The 17835-nt window shown below is 38.5% G+C and overlaps 1 protein-coding gene across 4 annotated transcripts in view; it reads right to left on the bottom strand.

Moving 5' to 3' along the window:
• csnk1g2b (casein kinase 1, gamma 2b) overlaps window positions 1-17835 on the bottom strand; it is a 99097-nt gene that overhangs the window by 41956 nt on the left and 39306 nt on the right. For all 4 annotated transcript variants that reach the window (XM_062028369.1, XM_062028370.1, XM_062028372.1 and 1 more), the window contains exon 3: window positions 3855-3924. In XM_062028369.1, coding sequence (XP_061884353.1) covers window positions 3855-3924 — 70 coding nt within the window. The remainder of the gene's footprint in view (window positions 1-3854; window positions 3925-17835) is intronic.

Here is a 17835-nt window from a genome sequence, read left to right as displayed (position 1 = left end):
AAGTACTCCATCCATCCATCCATCCATCCATCTTCTACCGCTTGTCCCTTTCGGTTTCAATGCACTCAATTAGTCGGATTTCTCAAATGACTCAAAATAAGATGTTAACAACACATGGAAACACCTTAATCCGGTTGTGTTTGGCTTTTTCGAAACAACGCACCTATATTATCCAATTGGACACCTGTTTTTTTGGCATGTAATGAGTTATCAGTCAGTACTTTTCCATACAATAAATTGGTTTGATTTCTCGTATAATTTTGTTTATTTTCACACCTACATCACGTCTCAGTTTCCGTGCTCTCTCTCCAATGAGACTGTTGGTCATACGCGGTGTGCCTCTTGTACACTAAGGGGCGAGAGTGGTCGTTTAGCTATGTAGTAATGTAAATAGAAGAAGAGAATGCTACATGATAATAAACTAGCACTAGTAGCTTTCAAGCTCCGGATGTCAACGATAATTATAACTTTCCCCTGCTATTTGGTGTACTTGGTAATGTTTTAATGTGTTTAAATGACACGTGTGGTTATTACGATCATCAGAGACAGAAAAAAAGATCAATGTTTAGTGACGTAAGAATTAAACGTCCATAATGCAACTATTTAGATAACTGCTTTAGATAAGCAATCAAAATACCTCCCCGCGTAGTTAGTAATAAGAGTAAATGGTCAAAGCAGTTCACCCAAATAACCATCTTTTTATATGTCTCTGATTTTCATTATATCCACAAATGTTATTTAAACACATTAAAACATTAGATAGTAGCAGAAATTTGAAGTTATCTGTTAGATCCGGAGCTTGACTGCTATTAGCTTTATCCTATTAGCATGTAGCATTCTCTTTCTGTACTTACATCCCCACAGACAGTATCTAGCAAACTGAAGTGACCACAATAACCCCTTAGTGTACCTTAAGAGAGGCACACTGTGTGTGGCCAACTGTTGCATTACAGATAGAACACAGAAACAGGGACTTCACATGTACTGTAGATGTGGAAATAAAATAAATTAAATTATTTGACAAATCAGACTAATTTAGTGCATGGAAACATTCACATGTTTAAAAATACATTCTTTATCCTTAATGATAATCGCTACCGTCAAATGGCTTTAGACCAGTGTTTCTCAGATAGTGGGTCTGGAACCCTGGGGAGTCACAAGCAGCACCTCTGTTCAACCCAGTAGAGGTAGTAAGTACACATGAACACGTGTGCAGAGGTGAAGAGATTGAGAAGTTCGCATCAGCAGCATATATAATAAATGTCAGTTTACACAGAGCATTGTGCAACTAAATAAATGTTATGAAGTTTCTAGGACTGGGCAATATACTGTATACATTTTATCAATCTGAGTTTTTTGTTGCAGACGATTTTAAAATTAAAAAAGCGATTTTTTCTCCTCTTGTGCCGGCATACTTTTTTCCCCCCAGAAGCTTGCATAGCTTAGCCGCACACAAAGCAAAACATGGCTAATGCTAATGAGAGCGAGACGTTTGCTCCCAAGAAAAGAAAAGTGTTGTCAGTACTTTGGTTTGCGGCAACAGCCGTGGAACAAGTGACTGCACTGTGCAAAGTTTGTTTCAAAAAGGCATCAGCACAACTAACTTATTCCAACATCTGAAATCGAATCCTCCAGCCGTTTGTGGGAAATACAACGCTTTACGAGGCAAACAAGACGCAACAACAAAAAAAAACTGCAGGGCTGAAAATCACCTTACTACGGTGGAGTCATTTACACCAGGTATGTATGGTGATGCCATGTATGATGAGAAAGAATGATGCCTAGAGTGATTACTAAAGCAGTTGCTTTCCATACTGCCAAAATGTGTAAATAAAAAAAAGGCTGCATTTACTTCATCCACTCACTGAAACAAACTATAATACTCTCAATGTTTTACTTCATTTTTTAATACGACATTTTTATTTACAGAAATATGTTATTGAAGACAGAAGTTTGAAGTTTGCACTTCATTGACCTCAATGTTGGAGATTACTTGCATGCAAAATGTGCAATGCTGCGTTTTTGTTAACAAAAGTATTCTATTCAAGCAGAAGTATTGCTTCCTAAGGGAAGCTCATAATTTAATTATTTGAAAATCATTCCATAAACATCCATCCATCCAAATTTCTACCGCTTATCCCTTTCCGGGTCGCGGGGGTGCTGGAGCCTATATCAGCTGCATTCGGGCGGAAGGCGGGGTACACCCTGGACAAGTCGCCACCTCATCACAGGGCCAACACAGATAGACAGACAACATTCACACAGTACACTTTATACCAGGTTTAAAAAGAACAACACTATACATATTCAAAGTTTGTCTTGGCAAACTTTGAATATGTTGTGTATGCAGTGTCATTTCAAACTACTAGTTTTTGATTAAATAAAAGAAAAACTTTTTTTTAAATTATCTCTGTCATTTGATGGTATTTTTTTTTTAAAGTAGGGGAAAAAATCCTGAATAAAATTTTTTGTGAAAAAATCGGAGATTTTACTTTTAGGCCATATCGCCCAGGCCTACTAGTTCCTAGTAGTAAATCAATTCAAGGGGGCCGTGAATACTTCTGTCACCATGGGGGTCGTGACAGAAAATAAGGGCCGACTTTTATCATAGACAAAAAAGCATGCTGCCAACGTTGGTCAGCATTTTGGCAATAGATTTTTTTTTTTTTTTTTACAGTATTAATTAGGGATGTCCGATAATATCGGACTGCCGATAATATCGGACTGCTGATATTATCGTCCGATAATGCTTTAAAATGTAATATCGGAAATTATCGGTATCGGTTTCAAAATTATCGGTATCTGTTTCAAAATTATAGGTATCAGTTTCAAAAAGTAAAATGTATTACTTTTTAAAACGCCGCTGTGTACACGGACGCAGGGAGAAGTACAGAGCGCCAATAAACCTTAAAGGCACTGCCTTTGCGTGCCGGCCCAGTCACATAATATCTACGGCTTTTCACACACTCAAGTGAATGCAAGGCATACTTGGTCAACAGCCATACAGGTCACACTGAGGGTAACCGTATAAACAACTTTAACACTGTTACAAATATGCGCCACACTGTGAACCCACACCAAACAAGAATGACAAACACATTTCGGGAGAACATCCGCACTGTAACACAACATAAACCCAACAGAACAAATACCCAGAACCCCTTACAGCACTAACTCTTCCGGGACGCTACAATATCAATATACACAACCCCCCCCCCAACCTCGCATGTCCCAAATTCCAAGCTGCTGTTTTGAGGCATGTTAAAAAAAATAATGCACTTTGTGACTTCAATAATAAATATGGCAGTGCCATGTTGGCATTTTATTCCACAACTTGAGTTGATTTATTTTGGAAAACCTTGTTATATTGTTTAATGCATCCAGCGGGGCATCACAACAAAATTAGGCATAATAATGTGTTAATTCCACGACTGTATATATCGGTATCGGTTTTGATTGATTGATTGAAAGTTTTATTAGTAGATTGTACAGTACAGTATATATTCCGTACAATTGACCAGTAAATGGTAACACCAGAATAAGTTTTTCAACTTGTTTAAGTCGGGGTCCACGTAAATTGATATCGGAATCGGTAATTAAGAGTTGGACAATATCGGAATATCGGATATCGGCAAAAAAGCCATTATCGGACATCTGTAGTATTAATGATTCATGTAAGGGAGTTGTAACTAAGAAACGTCATAAAAAGGAGGACCACTTATTCAGTGATCTCATAGCAAGTTGAGTGTACTGCGGACAGATGTTTTTACTAAAATGAGAATACAATGAATATGTAAATCACAGTTCTTTGAAAGTTCCTATGACACAACATAGCATAGACAGCATACACATACCTGAATTTCCCAACTGTTTGTAAAATCTATACTCCAAATGAAGCTGTGGCGCCCTGGACTTTATAGGCTCCTGTATGGGGCAAAAAAGAAAAAGAAAACATGTGAAACATCATGTAGCTCACCGGTAAACCTTTCAAAAAAGTAATTTCGAAAATCACATATATTTTGTTGGAAATGAGGAATGGAACATCTGGACAACAATAATGGGATTTCCTTGCAATCAATTTAAGCAAAAATGTTTTACACGTTTCATACTTTGAGTTAAAGGTTAATGTATAAGGATAAAGAGCAGCTCCATCTGGTGAACAGAAGGCTTTTGTGATGACATGGATTATAAACAAGCTATTGGGATTTCTTGCTCATTGCCTCTAGTTAGCTCCAGATTTACAACCTAAAATCTAATCTGATTAACCCCACTAGCAAAATGACAAGGGCATTAACGACAAACATGACAGGAGTACCACAAACACACACCCAAGTTAATTCCTTTTCCAAATGTTCTCAGCAAAGGGAAAAATGTAGTACAGCAGTTTATAACATATGTTCATTATATAATGTTAGATATCCATCCATCCATCCATTTTCTACCGCTTGTCCCTTTCGGTGTGGCGGGGGGTGCTGGAGCCCATCTCGTCTGCATTCAGGCGGAAGGCGGGTTAAACAAGTTGCCACCATATGTGAAAAGGTAATCATGATTTAAGTATTTTTTCACAATAACATCTAAATTTTAAAAAATAAAACAGAATCAACTTCAACGAAAGTGTCTATAAAGGGGGCCAAGTGCCTGACTGTAGAGGGGTTGAAACTATGATTCCTGCAAAGCTGCTCTCTGGATTTTAAATATAATCTTAATACTGCATGTGGAATAACAACCCTATTTAATGAATCTATAACATGGCCTCGGAAAAACACATATAGAACACAAATAATGATGAGATAAACAGTGCATAAAGTTTGGACCAACTGATGAATACACCGTATTGTTTATTACTCATTGGTTTATTATGTTGTGGTACATTCAAGTGCATACACATCAAACACACTAAGTGAAAACAGTTTAATGGGAATCTACATCACATTGTGGTGCTATTGTAAAAACAGAAGCTGAAAGCTAATTGAAAATTCCCCTCTAGACGTATTCAATGAGTTTTAGACTGCAGGAGTATTTGTCCGGAACGTGACATCCGCAATAATTGAGGGAACACTGCAATTACACTTAACGAAAATATAAATGCAACACTTTTGTTTTTTCTCCTATTTTTCATGAGTTAAACTCAAAGATCTAAAACGTTTACTATACACACAAAATACCTATTGCTCTCAAATATTGTTCACAACCCTGTTTAAATCTGTAATAGTGAGCATTTCTTCTTTGCCAAGATAATCCATCCTACCTCACAGCTGTGGCATATCAAGATGCTGATTAACCAGCATGATTATTGCACAGGTGTGCTTTAAGCTGCCCACAATAAAAGGCCCCTCTGAAATGTGCAGTTTTATCACACAGCACAATGCCAAAGATGTTGCAAGTTTTGAGGGAGCATGCAGTTGGCAGGAATGTCCACCAGAGCTGTATCCTGTGAAGTGAATGTTCATTTCTCTATCATAAGCCGTCTCCAAAGGAGTTTCAGAGAATTTGGCAGTACATCCAACCGGCCTCACGACCGCAGACTATGTGTAATTACACCAGCCCAGGACCTCTACATCCAGCAGGTGCACCTCCACGATCGTCTGAGACCAGCCAGCCGGACAGCTGTTGCAATAATTGGTTTGTGTAACCAAATAATTTCTGGACAATCTGTGAGAAACCGTCTCAGGGAAGCTTATCTGCATGCTCGTCGTCCTCATCGGGGTCTCCACCTAACTGCAGTTCGCTGTCATAAGCTACTTGAGTGGGCAAATGCTCACATTCGATGACGTCTGGCACGTTGGAGAGGTGTTCTCTTCACGGATGAATCCCAGTTTTCACTGTTCATGGCAGATAGCAGTGTGTGTGGCATCGTGTGGGAGAGCAGTTTGCTGATGTCATCGTTGTAAATCCAGTGGCCCATAGTGGGGTTGGGGTTATGGTATGGGCAGGCGAATGTTATGGACAACGAACGCAAGTGCATTTTATTGATGGCATTTTGAATGCACAGAAACACCGTGATGAGATCCTGAGGCCCATTGTTGTGCCATTCACCCGAGACCATCACCTCATGTTGCAGCAACGACAATGCAGGGCCCAATGTTGCAAGGATCCGTACACAATTCCTGGAAGATGAAAATATCCCAGTTCTTGCATGGCCAGCATACTCACTGTACATGTCACCCATTGAGCATGTTTGAGATGCTGTGGATCGGCGTATATGACAGCATGTCCCAGTTCCTGCCAATATCCAGCAACTTGGCACAGACATTGAAGAAGAGTTGACCAACATTCCACGGGCCACAATCAACAACCTGATCAACTCTATGCTAAGGAGATGTGTTGCATTACTGAGGCAAATGGTGGTCACACCAGATACTGACTGCTTTTCTGAACCCCCCCAGACCCTCAATAAAGCAAAACTGCACATTTCAGAGTGGCTTTTTATTGTGGGCAGCCTAAGGCTCACCTGTGCAATAAACATGCTGTTTGTTCAGCATCTTGATATGCCACACCTGTGAGGTTGGATGGAATATCCTGGTAAAGAGGATGTGCTCACTAACACAGATGTATTATTTGTCAACAATATTAGAAAAGAGGGGGCAGCACGGTGGAACAGGGGTTAGTACATTAGCCTCACAATACGAAGGTCCTGGGTTCGATCCCCGGTCTTTCTGGGTGGAGTTTGTTGTCCACGTGACTGCGTGGGTTCCCTCCGGGTACTCCGACTTCCTCCCACCTCCAAAGACATGCACCTGAGGATAGGTTGATTGGCAACACTAAATTGGCCCTAGTGTGTGAATGTGAGTGTGAATGTTGTCTTTCTATCTCTGTTGGCCCTGCGATGAGGTGGCGACTTGTCCAGGGTGTACTCCGCCTTCCGCCCTAATGCAGCTGGGATAGGCTACAGCACCACCCGCGACCCTGAGAGGGACAAGCGGTAGAAAATGGATGGATGGATTTGAAAAGAGTAAGTCTTTTGTGTGTACAGTAAAAGTTAGTGACAAGTTACTTCTTGAAGAATTGTGTCAGTCGGGAGTCACGTGTCACTTACAAATAGTAGCTTAGTGTTGTGTCAAACAGCAACAGGTCCTCTGTCAAGGGCTTCTTTATTCAGTGACCATTTAATGTTAAAGATAGCTTCTTCTAGTCTGTGTTGAATAAACTATAGGAATTGTAAGTTAACTTAGCAAGTGTAAACACTAACATAACATCAGTAGCCTGTAGAATAACAGCACTATATCATGATGGGATCTAATTATGTGCATTTCAGTTATTAAAACAGCATGAAGTAGATTATTAAACATGAATAGACCAGGATGAATGTTGATGACAAAGGATGGATGGATTTGAAAAGAGTAAGTATTTTGTGTGTACAGTAAAATGTTTAGATCTGAGTTCAACTCATGAAAAATGGGAGCACAAACAAAAGTGTTGTTTATATTTTAGTTCACTATACATGATCCACACATACACACAAACCACGGCACACGTTTGCAGTGTGGTAAAAGCCTGTTAAAATGAAACCGTTATGTAATTGTACAAAGGATTAGTACCTTTCACACCTGAATTGATACAGCACCAATTGTGATACCTAACAATCGGTATCGGTTCTCAGCGGTAAAGCTGTTCCGATAAGGGTTTAATGCTGCCGATTCCAATATCAATCATCCAGGAGTTAGATTGGCCTATACCATTACCGATCACATGTATTAACTGTAAATTTTTCAAATTATTTATGGTGAGTGCCATTGACGGTTTAACAATGTCAACACAATATCTAAACTCTTTAATAATATACCATTTTTTGATCAAAACAAAATGAATAGTACACAATACCTAAACAGAAGTAAAAACTACTACTACTCATTCAAATCCTTGGGTTTTTACCCTCAAACTTCTCTTGTGTCCAGGCATTTATTCCATTAGTTTGTAAACATTATTGAAACAACAACAAAAATATTTTGAGAAACTGAAAATATCAATGTAATTACTGTAGTATTGATCATATTCTGATAATACTATTGGTATTGACACATCCCATTTATGGTACTATCTACCACCCTATTGCTAAAAAATTGCTAAACCACCAACAGTTGTGATATTATTCTCTTTCAAGACTCTTATTCAAATATACCTGTTAATTTCCTGTTAATGGGCCTTTTTCCACTACAGGAACTTTTACAGGAACTTCCCTTTTACCTGGTAAATTAAATACCCCCTACCTTTCCACCAAAAAAGACCTCAGTAAATAAAATCCAACAGGTATTATTTTAGGTCCTCGTAGCCAGGTGGGACTTTCAAAAGTTCCCAGGAACACAGTTGGGGCATTGCCAAAAACTTTGTATTTGAAACTTCAACCCCCATTTCACTATGCGAGGACAACATGTTTATTTCCTATTTAGTTGTTTCCTGTGTATTTGACAGGATAGATAGAAGAACAAAAGCAACTTTCGACTCGCAGGAACTTTTTTGGGGTATCTGTGTGCTGAAGAAAGCTGATGAGTGGAACTATCTCACAATGTTTTTACTCTGCTGTAATGTTTAAACAAATATGCAGTTTAATGCTATTTATTATTTGTTACAAACCTAATTTCAATATGCGAAGCTATGAGAAGTGAACTGACTATTTTAAACATATTCAACAGAAGAATATAAAATATTCAGGTATATGTCAAATTTTACGTTAAACGGAAAGCCTAAGGCTGTTAAGTCAATTATGCTTTAATCAAATCAGGAACATTTTCTCTTCTTCTGCCTTGCCAACACGTAGGAGTGTGAACACCAAGTAAACCTTCCACAAGGCGGTAAAGACTATGTGTCTATTTCTGCCTGCACACAATATCTAACATTTTGAGTCAATGGGTCTTCTGTCACAGCGTCACTGAAATAAAAGCACATTTTTACAATCTACAAAATGAGTTGTGATGTCATAAAGACATCACAGTTGCTCCCACATCAACAGGGGAGTCTTCCAGAGGGTTTCCATCCATGCAAGAGAACCAAAACACGAGACACAAGAGAAACTGTGAGCAGGGCAGAGTGAGTAATGCAGAAGAGTGCAAGCCTGTAGGATGAAGACATGTGACGAGCCTAAGAGGCGTAGCTAGCAACTGCTCTGCGAGTGTGAGCAACCTACCCCTACACCACACATACAAACATTGACAACAAGTTAAGGTGGCGAGGGAAAGAAAATGTAAAAATATTGAGTCCAACCAGATGGCACCAAACAACATTACACTACAGAACCCTTTAAAACAGCTTACAATAGGAAACTGAGGCTTATGGCAGCTTTATGTACTTAAGAGTCATCTCTATTTCCAGCAGATGGACTAAGCTATGGCTGTGTAAATGACCAAAGCAAAGCTGTGAGCGTCTGATGTAACAACTTTGCATTTGACAAGGATTTTTCTCTTCTTGCAAATATCACGTTTGTGATCCCCATACAGGATGGAACGTTGAAAATGAAGGCCGCGCTCTGACATAGCAGGGCGATGCAGAAGCAATTTTCAGACAAACTGAATTTGGTTTTCATACGACCATCATTCTCAATACATATTTCCCAAGATTACTCTTCATTAAGTTAGCCATTTGAATTTACTTCAGCTTTTATGTGTATTTTATTTTCTTTGTCACATTTTTTTTTTGGTATCTTCTCCATACTTGGCATCTGTCGCTGTGGCCTTTCTTTAAAAAAAATTAAAAATACAATATTATCTCTACAGAGGGCAAAAAGCAAATGACTTTTTTTAAAGACAGGCCATAGAGACAGGTGCCACAATTAAACGCAAAATACCAAAAAGGAGAATATGAATACATGTTTTCATATAAATACATAGTAATTACTTACAAAGCAATATTATATATTGTCACTGGCCAATCAATTACAAGCACGTCACCAAATTTGTTTTTGTTTTGAAAAATAAACAAATTGTTTTGCAGCTTGTGAATAATAAAAATATCCCAAATGTCATAGAAAAGAAGTACTGAAGACAATGCACTATATGGTGACATCATATATCATAGCAACTAGGGAACGGTTTTGAACGGCATTATTGATAACCGCAGTAAGTAGTGGTTAGTAGGGATTTTACTGTTAACCGCAATTATAAATGTCAAGTTGTCTCTAGTTATCATTACATATATGTATTGTTGCATTTGAACAACTGTATTGTTGATAATAGAGGTAAATTATTGGTATTGTTCATTATCAATAGCGCTATTTCTATTGGTATTTGTAATGCTCCATTTGTAGTGTAATAATGCTCATTGCCATTTCTGTATTATTATTTATTTCGCTAACTGCTTCTTTGCTATCACATATTTGTACATATCGTATTTGCTGATGTTGCTCTATTGTTGTTGTTATTGTTGTGTTTGCTGTTGTTGTTTTTGTCTCTCTGTCTTATCCCCCTCTTGTCCCCACAATTTCCCCCTCTGTCTTCCTTTTTTTCTCTTTCTATCACCTCCTGCTCTGGTCCGGCTGCACCAAATGATAATATACATAAATTTAATAAAGTCAAATACAAATAAGGCAACAAGAGAAGTATCCTACACTTATCTTTTGTAAATTAAATCTGAATAGCCGATATGGGCATCTACATCAACTATATGATTTGCCTGAGAAGCTGGACAGGACAAAAAATAAATAAATAAAATAAAAAAATTAAAAATAAATAAATGTCAAGGTTATGTAATCGCAAAGGCTCCACAACTCTGTGTGTTTCATTGCGTGCACTTATACGCACCTGTCGAGAGACACTAGTATGCTACTACTATTACTGGCTACTACTATGCTATTAGCTTAAAAATGGCAGCAGGACAAAGCAGCAGACCAACCAAAAAAAAGTTAAAATTGGCAGAGTGGGAACATTTCGGGTACCTATAAAATGATCAGGGAGTCATTGAAGACAATGGCTCACTCATTTGCAGAACCTGCCAAAAGAAAGTTGTGGCTAAATGGGACTGATACTGCCATTATGGTGCAGCATATGCACCACCCAGCTTTAGACGCCATTTAAAGGTAAGACATCTCCTAACGACATTTTATTATGTTAATGACAAGTTACTTCTTGAAGAATTGTGTTGGTAAGGAGTTAAATATAAACGTGTCACTTACAAATACTAGCTTAGCGTTGTATCAGTTCAGTGTAAACAAACAGCAACAGGTCCTCTGTCAAGGGCTTCTTTATTCAGTGACCTTTTAATGTTAGAGATTGCTTCTTCTAGTCTGTGTTGAATAAACAATAGTAATTGTAAGTTAACTTGGCAAGTGTAAAACACTAACATAACATCAGTAGCCTGTAGAATAACAGCACTATACCACGATGGGATCTAATTATGTGCATTACAGTTATTAAAACAGCATTAAGTAGATTATTAAACATGAATAGACCAGGATGAATGTTGATGACAATAACAACCGAGTTTATTACTGAGTAACATTTTCCCCTGGGGGATCAATTAAGTTAATTTTAGTCTCATTATTAATTTATTTATCATTAATAAATGTTGTTCATATTTAATATTTTATACTGTTATTATATTATTTCATTACTGTTGTTTCCAACACAACAAAATCTCAGGAATATGTGATTTTATAATTTTGTTGTGAAATTAATCAATGCATAATAATCGTGGAACCGTGATTATTCCTCAAAACTATAATCAAACAGGCAGGATCTACGGTATAATCTTTGTATCTTGAATGCTAACATAAAAACAAGGCGCAGTCAGGGCGTTGAGGGTATCTGGTTTGGTGGCTGCAGGATTAGGTCTCTGCTTTTTGCAGATGATGTGGTCCTGATGGCTTCATCTGGCCAAGATCTTCAGCTCTCACTGGATCGGTTCGCAGCCGAGTGTGAAGCGACTGGGATGGGAATCAGCATCTCCGAGTCCAAGGTTCTCGCCCGGAAAAGGGTGGAGTGCCATCTCCGGGTTGGGGAGGAGATCTTGCCCCAAGTGGAGGAGTTCAGGTACCTCGGAGTCTTGTTCACGAGTGAAGGAAGAATGGATCGTGAGGTCGACAGGCGGATCGGTGCAGCGTCTTCAGTAATGCGGACGCTGTATCGATCCGTTGTGGTGAAGAAGGAGCTGAGCCGGAAGGCAAAGCTCTCAATTTACCGGTCGATCTACGTTCCCATCCTCACCTATGGTCATGAGCTTTGGGTTATGACCGAAAGGACAAGATCACGGTACAAGCGGCCGAAATTAGTTTACTCCGTCGGGTGGTGGGTATCGCTCCCTTAGAGATAGGGTGAGAAGCTCTGTCATCCGGGAGGAGCTCAAACTAAAGCCGCTGCTCCTCCACATCGAGATTGAGCCAGATGAGGTGTTTCGGGCACGTCCGACTGGCAGGAGGCCACAGGGAAGACCCAGGACATGTTGGGAAGAGTATGTCTCCTGGCTGGCCTGGGAACGCCTCAGGATCCCCCGGGAAGAGCTGGACGAAGTGGCTGGGGAGAGGAAAGTCTGGGCTTCCCTGCTTAGGCTGCTGCCCCCGCGATCCGACCTCGGATAAGCGAAATAAGATGGATGGATGAAAAAAAGGAGACATTAACATCTTTCCCCAACTTGGATGAACACTGCTGGCTAGGGAACTAAGATATTAAATTGTGCACACTGAATCTACAAGCTGTGCTCTCGGATAAGCGTAAGAAGATGGATGGATGGTTGGATGTTCTATAGTCATAGGAATGACTATAGAACATCCAACATCGACGTCCCATTGGGGTTGTGAGTTTTTCCTTGCCCTTATGTGGGCTCTGTACAAATAAACATTGATTGATTGATTGATTGATTGAATACAAGACTAATGTGATTTTAATGCGTTCGAGGACCACAGAACAGAGTACAATGCTACAACGCACGCCAGAAAAGAAAAAAAAAGCGAGTTTATTTGTAAGGCAATTTTCATTTAAATAAATATTCAAGTGCTACAGTAAAACCAACATTTAAAACAATAAAAGCATAGCCAATAAAACAGACAAAATATAGGGATGTGAGCACCCTTTGAGAAAAAGGGGTATATCTCTATCAGCACAAAGTGCTGCCATGCAAGTCCCAAAAGAACATTTTGAAAATCAAAACTACATTTCCTGCAGTTGGGGACATTTCTACACTATATTTTACCTTTACATTTATTCTCATCTATCAACCTCTTTTGGCTGTAGTTTTGCCACACATGTCCCATGTAGTAATGTACCACAGCATGATTAGTTTGTTTTAATAGAACATTTACTAACATTATTATCATTAAAAATGTAGCCGCGGGTAATGTTCTTCCAGTGTTGTGAACTGTTTACGATCCCTCACGTCAAAAATATACCTTCTCGCTGGCTACTAGTAAATACTCTAGAACGACAATTGGTTCAGAACTAACAGTGTTTGGATTATAATCATCCAAATATGATTAGCAAATTGAGCAGCTGTCAAAGTAGCTCTACTACTGTACAAAGTAACAAATATGTCCAAAAAGGATATGGCCAGAGCTATTTGACTGGATGCGTGTACTAAAGTTACTGGCAATACCACGTTGTCATTGCAGCAAAAAAAATTGTCTTTATTTAGTTCAAACACTGCAATTATGTGGTAATGATGTCATTAACAAAGCATCCAGAGTGCTATGATGTCATCTTCATCTTAGCTTAGGTATTTATATAGCATGAGGAATTGCTTGCCTTACACATTATATCTTTAATTCTCTACTTAGAATTTATGTATGAACTACAATGCTTTATAGTACAAGACCCTTTTTGATTGACTCCACCGTTGCTATCACAGAGTGTGCTTAGGTTACCCTGTGGCATGTCAATCAGAGAGCAGTATTCACCAAGTATGCTGGCCTGTGTCCAGGGCAGCTGACCGATAGATAGGCCAGAAGGGCCCTTCCCTGTCTGACCTGCTGCTGCACTAACCTCTCCACCTCAGCTGTTCCACACCACACCAGGCTTGCTGAAAGTACATTTTTGTGTTTTTAGTCCAGTTTCTCTAAACCCAAATAGGGTTTCAAGCAACAAGGACACCAAATGTTTTGGATCATCTGATAGGTTGTTGTTGACAGCCGATGGCTTTTTCTCCCTTGAAAAAAATTCCCTTCAGGGAATTTAGACCGATGATAAAAAAAATAAAATTGACGTTGATTAGTCGGCTCATAACCATAAAAGCCTAGATACCAGTATTTCTGGTGCCATAGAGGAATTAGTGATGCAATACTATTACTAAGTGCTGTTCATAACGAAAAAGCTTTCTGATTCGTTGATATCAGTCATGCCAGCAAATATTGCTGTGTAAGGATAAAAGCTTGTACAACTGTTCTGGGTTGATGTGTTCCATGAAATGTTACACACCATTTCAAGGATAACTCTTGGAGTAAACACTTGCATCTCGTACGAACACATGATTATGTCATCAGAGAGTATGAAGTGCTTTCAGTATTTTACCCGCATCAGTCTACCAGAGACTTGTACAAATGGTACATCAACAATGTCATCATCCTAGGATTAACCAATTCTACATGTTATCAAGGCTAAATCTGATCTCTGCTCAATCACAGCTAAGAAAGAGAAGAGCAGACATCCTTCAATAGATGGAGGATTGAACCATAAAAAACAATTACAAAAGTTCAAGCTAAAAATGTGAGTGTCAATCTCTGTGAAAGGGGGCCAACACGTTGAAGTGTTTTATTTGTGGTAGTAGTTTATGAGGGGGAGGATCTAGAGGATGTCATCTTCTAATTTGCATAGAGGGGGGAAGGCTTAGTTGATGTCATCGTCTAATCTGCATAATCAGGAATAATGCATGACGTATTAAAAGGCTAAAAAAAGTTATATGTATTTAAAGACAAACCTTGGTTTTTATTATTAGTTACTGGTATACAATTATTATTGTTATTCTAAAAAATGCTTTATAGGGCAATAGATTTATGATTTGGAAGATGTTACAGTTTCACTAAAGTCGTAAATACCAGTGTCAGGTACACTAACGAGTAGAACGTAAGGACATGTTTGCAAGTACAGTCCAAAAGAGTGTTAATTACATTAAAAGGGAAGCTCACTTGGAGCTGCAAAACAGAAAGATGAAAGTAAAAGCATGAACAAAAAAAAAAAAAGAAGGAATGGCTAGGAAGCACCGTCCGTGACTTGTGGAAAGTCGCCAAACAATTGTGCATAAAGGAAAGTCGCCAAACAATTGTGCATAAAGAGTTGTATAAAGCAAGAATAAATGTACAAAAGTGCAACAGAAAACATCAAACAAAAGTTAAGAGTCCAAACAATCCAGAATAGCAACAACAATGTGGTCCAAAACACATGTAGCTTTGCAGAAATCACATGCACTGCCAGCAATTAGCAAACGCTGCCTTTCAACTTAAATATTGCTGATTACTATTTTTGCAAACAGTCCAAAAAAGGAAATGGACAATTAGGGCTGGGCGATATGGCCTTTTTTTTAATATCGTGATATTTTAAGGCCATATCGCGATACACGATATACATCTCGATATTTTGCCTTAGCCTTGAATGAACACTTGATGCACATAATCACAGCAGTATGATGATTCTATGTGTCTACATTAAAACATTCTTCTTCATACTGCATTAATATATGTTACTTTTAAACTTTCATGCAGAGAAGGAAATCACAACTAAAAAAATCACTATTTTTTTCATACGGTGTTGATCTGAAAATGTTTGCCTCGGCATTTTGATGGTGTGGGCGTGTGGCACCGAACGGAGATGTTGACATGCGGGGTAAGCACTCTTCATTCTCTAGCAGGTGACTTTTCAAATGATGCTACATTTTAGCTGTAATGCTACTTTTTGTAGCAACGCTTTCGCCCCACACTTGAAAAATTACGGTTGTCTGTTCGACATATTCCCACTTGAAGCCAAACCACCGCCAGACGATGGACCCCGTGCTGTTTTTCTTAGGAATTAATTCTTCCTTCATTTGTTACCAGATTCGCACCTTCTCTCTCTCGTATTACCACTCGCACCACTCCGCTAGCATCACAGCTAACGTTACCCATGCTGCTACCTCTTTGCTGCGCGAGGGCGTATACGTATGCCGTGACAGTATGTGACGTGTGTAAGAAGTTGCCCTTGTCTGTCTGTGAGAAGGAGAGCCAGGAAAGAGCGAGGAGAGCCTGTAGTGTAATGCCAGCAGCTAAAAGCAACTGCGTGAGAACGTATATTCGAATATCACGATATAGTAATTTTCTATATCGCACAGAGACAAACCCGCGATATATCGCGTATATCGATATATCGCCCAGCCCTATGGACAATACAAAATAACAGTGTGACTGAAAATAATACACAATAAGAGTCTGACTGGAAATAGTACACAATACAATAATATCATTTCAAAACTTGATTATTAAGTAAGTAAGTAGTATGTGTAGGTTTGATTTTATTTTTTATTTTTTTCATCTGGAGCTGTCCTTATGTCCTGTCACTTATTTTACCATTAGTAAAATACACTGAAAATTGCCATTTTAGACATAGTTGCAAATGTTGATTGATCATGATTATTTGATTTGAAAATAGATTAATCTAACAAAAAATGTAACGTATTATTATGTATTATTAGTATCAACGTGTCAGCATTTTTTGTTACATTATTCCTTTGAGCTTATTTTTGCTGTTTTTTTTTTAAATCTTTATTTCTACAATGTGCCATGGGCTCATACAAAGAAGGTCTCTAGGCTGTCTTCTTAGCATTTTCCCTAGTCATGACTCGTCAAAAAGCTTGTGAAGGTGCTCTGCAGGCTGCCACACCTTGATCGCCTTTAATCTGGGTGGCATGCACACTCCACTGGCTTGTGGAGGTGCCCCGCATGTCTGGATCTACACTCTCGAGGGAAATATTTCTCCTTTTGTGAACAGTTGTATTTGATTACAGAGTATGACGGAAGAAACACTTCTTGCCATTCACTTGTAATGCGTATCGTGTAAGAATTCTATATACCTTCAGAACTGAATAAATCTATCCTTACACCTTTGATATCTAGAGAGGTCTGAATACTTGCTAAAATAATTGGCAATAAATTGGCTGTTGTTTCTTGTGTGTCTGTAGTGCAAATGTTGTTTAATTGAATAAAACCTGGTACTTGCCAAATCACAAGAATAGACTGTGTGCGTGTCAATTTGATCACTGCAATCAAAGGTAGTTCTAAAAATTGTAAGTCAATTGTGTGTGGAGTTTTGCATGTAACACAGAAAAAGTGTATGCGAGATACAATAAGATAACTATTTATCAGTTGGGGTTCTTAAAAATTAAAAATCTTATAAAACAAAACTTTAAAAAGGCTCCTTAAGCTCTAAATCTTAAATTAGTGTAACTATCTTTCTAACAACATTATAAACCATCGACATAAAATAAAATGAAGTACAAGCCTTATTATTCAGCACTAGATTTCTTTGTTTAAAACCAAAACAAAATGTAACTCGCCACGCTCTGTGTGCAATGTAATGAAAATTAAGTCTAAATAACGGAGCTTTAATCCTGTTCTACAGACAATGCTTGTCATTTTGTGTAGGAAAAGTGGGTGGGATGGATCGGCATCACTATGAACCTGAGGGGGACGCCTGCCCCCTGTTCTCAGTGCCATCTGCAACCATGATCCAAACACATGTGCTCCGAACGGTTAGGATTTTTTCATAAACTGTTGCATCCTTTTCATAAACCGTCACACGTTGATACAAAAACATGGACCTGGACTATAAAAAATATATGAAATTAATGATCATATCCTTCGAAATATGCTGAAATTGCAAGCTTTCAAATAAAATAAAAAAATCACACACTAAGTATAGCGTAATATCGGCTATATTATCCTTTTGACCTCAAGAG

The sequence above is a fragment of the Entelurus aequoreus genome, linkage group LG19, assembly GCF_033978785.1.
Source record: "Entelurus aequoreus isolate RoL-2023_Sb linkage group LG19, RoL_Eaeq_v1.1, whole genome shotgun sequence".
NCBI lineage: Eukaryota > Metazoa > Chordata > Actinopteri > Syngnathiformes > Syngnathidae > Entelurus > Entelurus aequoreus.
The sequence above is the reverse complement of the archived record's forward strand: the minus strand, read 5'-3'. Positions and strand labels throughout refer to the sequence as shown.